Consider the following 6,651-nt stretch of genomic DNA (forward strand, 5'->3'; position numbering starts at 1 on the left):
CTCAACTGTGTCCTGCACGTCATTGTCACACATCGTGCCATCTATTCGCTCGCTGCCTTTTAAATAGAGCTCAAATGCATTAATGCCTGCGTGCGTGATTACGCGCGCGCACCCGCGCCGCGCTCGTTTCACACATTGCCTCCAATAAGCATTTAGAACTCTTGATTTCGCTTTTGACTCCGCAGTGAGAGACAAAATAAAAAAACAGCGCGCTCTTTGGAACACCTGTTGTAGTTGTTGCCTCAATTTCTCTTACGACTTAATTATCTGTCCACACTAAATTTGCAACGTTTGGTGAATGAGCCAAAGCGAGACAAATGACGCCGTACGTGGGGGAGACAAGAGGAGAGAAGAGGGGAGGCTGCGAGTTCCACGCCATTGAAATGCAAATACGGCAGAACAAGGAGCAGTTGTGTGTACGTACGTACGTACGTGTGTGTGTGCGTGTGTGTGTGCGCGCGCGTGTGTGTTCGCTACATGTGCATGCAGCGGGGCAAGCCGTGGGAGAGGAGGAGCGCAAATTGGTCAAGTTTTTTTTTTTTTTTTTGTGAGGGGGGAGCGGAGACTTTGCTAAAGCACACACACATACACACTGCGGTCGGTCTCTTATGAAGACCTGCAAGAGCTCCTCTCGCCTCTCCTTTTCTTTCCAGCGAATTGTTTCACGGGAAACTTGCAGGAACTTTTTCAATCTCTTGTCGTGGATGCATTTGAGGAGCGTCGCTAAACCATTGGCAACAGCCAGCAACCCTCCTCCTCCTGCACCTCCTCCTGGCTCGTCGTGAATCATGTCACGCCGGAAACAGAAGAGACCCCAACATCTCGTCAACGCCGATCCGGGGGGCCCGAAGGTGCTCGCTCACGGTAAGAAATCAAACGTGTGTCTCTATCGAAATGTCTTCCTTGATATTCAGCTTTTTCTGCTTTGGGACTTGGTCATTGGTACCAAAGCAACAGGCTGATCAAGGTCTTTGACGGTGTGTTGTTGAGGGTTTAGGTGGTGGTGGTGGTGGTGGTGGTGGTGGTGTTAATCTCGCACCCTTCTTTCTATTGTGATAATCTTTCAATGGCGCCCCCTTGCTCTCTTTCTCCTGCTTCTCTATAGAGGAGCTCAAACTTTCTGTCCAGAGTGATATTTTTTCAAAAGAAAGCCCTCACAGGCATCCCGGCACTTAAACAAAACTACGATATGTATGTGGGACTATTTTTGAGTGGTAATTTTATAAAAATAATGTTTAATGAAGAAGTTCATTTCAAAAATACAACTTGTAATTTTGCACCTCATAATCTAAGTTAACGCACGTTTATTTTTAAATAAACGCGACTTTCATTCTTTTAAAACCAAAACAGTGAAACTTTCTTCATTTGTCAATGTTCATTTGTCACTTTTACATCAGAACTTTTAATTGGCTGATGTAGTGTTGATTGATTCGTTTCTTTTACAAAATGATCAAATAGAATTCTTCATTGCTAAATATTTTTTGTGAGCCCCTCGAGCAACTGTGCAGCTAATTGGAGACTTTAGGTCTTTGAGTTGGACTTTTCAATGCGAAAGGCTTTGAGTTTTGATAAATCACTTTACCTCTGCAGGAGGGAATAGTTAAGTTACTCTCGCCATTGTTGCCCCCCCCCCCCTTCTCCGCACACATGCACTTTGCTTTTTTTCTCACTCTGAGCTCAAGATTCTGAAAGAATTTGACCCCTGAGCAGCAGAGGTCAGATGAGTTGACCAATCAGAATGTGCAGACAGTGCCAGGACCCTCAGCCTGGCCTGACCCTTGACCTCCTCTGTGACGTAAGGGGGGAAGGGTAAATGGGGAGATGAAAGACAGGGACAGAACGGGGGTGGAGGCTGTGGGGGGTTTAAGAGGGGTTAGGGGTTGTCTTGGTGATGCCCATTGTCCTGGGAAATGTGTTGCCTTGACAACAAGGTGGACTGGGAGCTTTTTGTGTGTGTGTTTGAGGACTTTGAGACAACACACACACACACACACACACACACACACACACACACACACACACACACTACTACTACTACTTGAATACTCCGAGATGTTTTTTTTGTGAGATGTTCTTAACGAACGCTTTAGGTGACTTTGATCTGACAACAATGTGTACCCAACAAGGCCACACAATCGGTGATATGGAGTCAACGCGTACAAATCTAGTTTAGGGCTGGGATAAAAATGAATTAAAATGGTGGCTCACAACATCAAGTGAGCAAAAGCATCCTGGTACATGTTGCCTTTCTTTCCTTCCAGATGATCCCCTGCGCATAAAGTCGCCATCCACCTCTCTCGGGTCCGAAGTCACCTCATCGGGGTCCTCTTCCTCCTCGCCAAGATCACTCCAAGACTGCCAGCCCCCTTTGGCCCCTCGCCCGTCCCCCGGCGGGCTCCACGCGCCCTCCTTGCCCAACGAGAGCTCCCCCCCTCCCCACTGGCCCAACCACATTGCGACCTTCGCTAGCTCCCTGCCAAACACTCACTCCTCCCTCTCGCCGGACTTTCCTCACCCGTCGCTGTCTTCGCAGACACATTCGCCTCCCCCCGTGGGACAGACGTCCGGCTTCAAAGCCATGTCACATTCTACCATGGGTGTCTCCTCCACCAACACTACCTCCTCGTCATCCTCCCAGTGCCTTCCACAGCAGTGTGGCGGTGACAGCCCACCTCAGCAGCAAGCCTCCAACTTGCTGGGTCCCCAAGTTCTTCAGGTGCCGCCCACCCTCGCAGTCCTGCTGGAGGAGCTTCGAGTTTTACAACAGAGACAAATACACCAGATGCAGATCACGGAGGAAATTTGCAGGCACGTTTTGAAGCTCGGAGGCGTCGTCCTAGTTCAGGAGAGCAACCTGCGAGCGGGTGGGGCCGAGAGCCAACAGAAAGCAACGTCTTTGTCGCCGGCGCGCCCCTCAACTGGCACGCCTGTCACCACGACGGCGGCATCGCTGTTAAGCGGCCTGCCGTCGGCCCTCTTTGCCCAGCCGCCTCATTCCAAACAAGGCGGTCTGCAGGTCAACGGCAGCAGGACACCGTCGTCCATATCGTCCGCCGTGTCGACCTCGTCCGTGGCCTCCCTTCACCCGCTCTCCTTGTCTTTGGGGCTGCCGCCACGCTCCTCGTCCAACACAGCTTTATTTGCTCACAGCAACGGTGTTAGCTTCTCCGCCGGAAGCCATTCCCAAGATCTCCCGTACGTGTCCTCTCTAGGCTCCGCCTCAGCGTCGGGACGACCGCAGCACATGTGCCGCTTTTGCGGCAAGATTCTGAGCAGTGACTCTTCGCTGCAGATCCATCTGAGGTCGCACACGGGAGAGAGACCGTACCAGTGTCCGGTATGCCTGAGCCGCTTCACCACACGAGGAAACCTCAAAGCTCATTTCCTGCGCCACCGAGAGCAGAACCCGGAGCTTTCCCTTTCTCTGCTGCCCCCCGCGCTTTCGGAGCAGACGCCGAGCGCCTCGGCCTCGGCCTCCAGCGCCGTCCAGAGGCGGAGGAAGCGGCGAGCTGACGACGACGAGTCCTTTCACGGAGTGAAAGGAAGCGTTCCCTCCAGCTTGGCGGAGAGCATGGCTTTGGGATTCCTGTCCAGCACATCGCCACGGCCGTCTCCTTCCTCTCTACCTCTGCCGCCCTCCGTGGACATGGCGCTGTTGTCAACAGCCCATTCCTTGCTACAACTGAACCGGGCCTCAGCGGTCGGCGGCGCACCCAGCTCCGTGCCGCCGGCTTCCACGTCATCCTCTTCCTCGCAGTTTAAAGGGGCGAAGCAGCAGCGCTTTGATGAAAACACTCCTCCTCACTCAGCCCTCCACACATCTGCCTCTTACTCCCGCGTGGCTCACCTCCCCAAGATTCTCTTCCCGGGAGGCGCGTCCCCTCACCACATGGCCCTTCTGCGGCCCGCGGGTCACCCGTCCACTTCCCACCTGACTTCAGCACATCAGCTACCCTTTCCTTTCCCGCCATTCCCCAAAGCGTCCACCTCTTCTCCCTCCTCCTCTCCCTCCACTCTGGCTCAGACCTCAGACACTTCCAAGCTCCAGCGTCTGGTACAGAAGCTTGAGAAGCAGCCGCAGGAAGGAGCCTCATCTTCCTCTGCCTCCTCACTCACCCTGGCCGAGGCCAACACTAACGGTCACGGCCTGAGTAGCGTCTCCGCCGCCTATCACAGGGAAATGTTATCCACCCTCGGCCTCGGTCCCAACGCCAGCCAAGGAGTTCCGGGCGCCAATTTGACCGCCAGCGTCTCCGCCGCTTCCCCTCTGCCTGCCGCTCAAGTGGCCAATCAGTGCGGGGTGTGCCTGCGGGTGCTGAGCTGCGCGCGAGCCCTGCGCCTGCATCAGGCCACTCATCTGGGAGAGCGCCCTTTCCCTTGTAAGCTCTGCGGTCGCTCCTTCTCCACCAAGGGCAGCCTCAGAGCCCACCTGGCCACTCATCGGGCCAGACCGGCCAATTCCCGGGCGCTTAACTCCTGCCCGCTGTGCCCACGCAAGTTCACCAATGCCTTGGTGCTTCAGCACCACATCCGCCTGCACCTCGGAGGGCAAATACCGCCCAATGAAGATGCAACGCAAGCAGAAGATGGTACAGAAATGGAGAGCGCAGTCTTTGATGCAGAGAACGAGCCGGGCGGCTCGCCGTCGGAAGCTCAGCAGCTCCTTCCGCTGGCTCTCACAACCTCCAAAAGTGCCATTTCCAAGACCGCCGCCACTGGCGATGTCAAGATGGAGGAATCTGAGGGATCAGCACCCAGCGTTAGCCCACCGCTAACCCATAAAGCACATTTGGTAGGACTTGAGGACCCCCTAGATCTGAGCGACACCAACCTTGATGACGCTAGCCCCTCAAACAACTCCCAAGAGTTGGCCCACACTGACGTGGGAAGCCCTGGCAAAGCCCCCACAGTGAGCTCTGCTTCTGCCGCAATGAACGTTAGCGACGGCCCATTCTCCTTGTGCGTGTCAAAGCTCCATGAGACCAGCGAGGTTGACAACAACGAGGAATGCACGCCGGATGGAAATCCCCAAAGCCCTCCAGAGAGCCCAGCAACTTGCAGCACGGTGGTAGACGTCAGCGTCCCGCCGGACGCGTCTCAGAGTGACAGCGAGAGAGACAACATGGTGCCACCACCTCCTGCTGCAGCAGAAGCAGAGAACGGAAGCTCAGAGAGTCTGGAGCTGCCCGTCATTGCGTCAGGTGCGCGCTCCCAACCTCCCCGCTCGGACAAACCCTACAGCTGCGCCCAGTGCGGAAAGCTGTACGCTAGCCGCAGTGGCCTAAAGGTACAACTTTTTGATTTGAAAATTCAGTAGCATGACACGATTGAATACAGCCGTGCTTCTCGTTCACAGGGTCACATGAAGATTCACCCTGTGGCTTTGCCTGCCTCCACCAAGTCTGAGAGCAACAAGAGTGATGCTTCCGAGGTTCCGGGCTCCAACCAAGAAAAGAAAGAAAGCGGCACAGACCCAGAAGCAAAGCTTCTTTGTGATGAGGCTTCCTGCTGAACTTATGGACAAGTCTAGGACGGCACTCTTGTCAGGCCAATGGCCGTTTACTAGTCCCTTCATCTCATACAGGTGATAGATAGATGAATAGTTTGTGTTGTAGTGACTCGCTTTCGACTCTTTTTGATGTATTTCCAAGAGCACGGCGAGGTCTTTTTGTCGACATATCAGACAGCACGGTCAATATTTGATTCAAGTGCACGCCAAAAGCAGCCGTATGACACTGCAAATCCACCCCGACTTTCACGATCCTCTTTGTTTTGTTCTTTTTGCTGTGGAATTGTGATGCTGCTACTGAACACGTGTGCTGCTCCAGCATCTCCAGCTGTGAATGTCTCACTGTAAATGGATAATGCTACCTGAGATGATTGTTGAACCAGCCCTTTCGCTTAAACCATGCCCCCTTTTTGACAGTCCAGCCAATATATATATATGTGTGTGTGTGTGTTCCAAGGTAATAAAATAATGGCCATGTGAAAAGCGCATTGTTTCTTTTCTGTCACTGGACACTACGTTAGCTAGCGTAGCTCAAGCACTCAACCAGTGATGTCATAGTTTCTCATCAAATTATACTCGGTTGCTCCCGCTGTACTTCAAACACCCACTAGAGAGCATGATTGTGTGGAATCATTTAGATTGCTGTGATGCGCTGTGATTTATTTTGGTTTATTGGTTCGTGCAGAGGGCGGCACTGGTTAGCATGATTGGCTGGCAACCGATTCAGGGTGACCACCCCGCCTACTGCCCGACGATTGCTGGGATAGGCTCCAGCACACCCGCGACCCCCGTGGGGACAAGCGGTATAGAAAATGGATGGATGGATGGATGGATGGATGGATGGATGGATGGATGGATGGATGGATGGATGGATGGATGGATGGATGGATGGATGGATGGATGGATGGATGGATGGATGGAGATGTTGGCCTCTATGTGAATGGATGGATTGAGAAGTGGAGGTGAGTGAGAAGTCTGTGTGTGGGGGGGGGGACGTTCCTTTGTCTGCGCCTAATTCAGCTTTTCTTGCCCAGTGTTTTGTGTGTGTGTGTGTAATCAAAGGTTGTGAGAGTGTGATTGTGTGTGCAGCTGGAGAGGCCATCACCCCCCCCCCCTCTGTGTCATACTTTTTCATGCACATT

The 6,651-nt window shown here is 53.3% G+C and overlaps 1 protein-coding gene across 1 annotated transcript; it reads left to right on the forward strand.

Moving 5' to 3' along the window:
- Window positions 1-521: 521 nt before the first annotated feature.
- si:ch211-212k18.5 (sal-like protein 2) lies at window positions 522-5,992 on the forward strand. The gene is made up of 3 exons (XM_049760538.2): window positions 522-864; window positions 2,262-5,287; window positions 5,357-5,992. The coding sequence occupies exons 1-3, from the start codon at window positions 789-791 to the stop codon at window positions 5,510-5,512; spliced, it is 3,258 nt and encodes a 1,085-aa protein (XP_049616495.1). The 5' UTR covers window positions 522-788; the 3' UTR covers window positions 5,513-5,992.
- The last annotated feature ends 659 nt before the right edge of the window (window positions 5,993-6,651 follow it).

Source organism: Syngnathus scovelli, chromosome 1 (genome assembly GCF_024217435.2).
Source record: "Syngnathus scovelli strain Florida chromosome 1, RoL_Ssco_1.2, whole genome shotgun sequence".
NCBI lineage: Eukaryota > Metazoa > Chordata > Actinopteri > Syngnathiformes > Syngnathidae > Syngnathus > Syngnathus scovelli.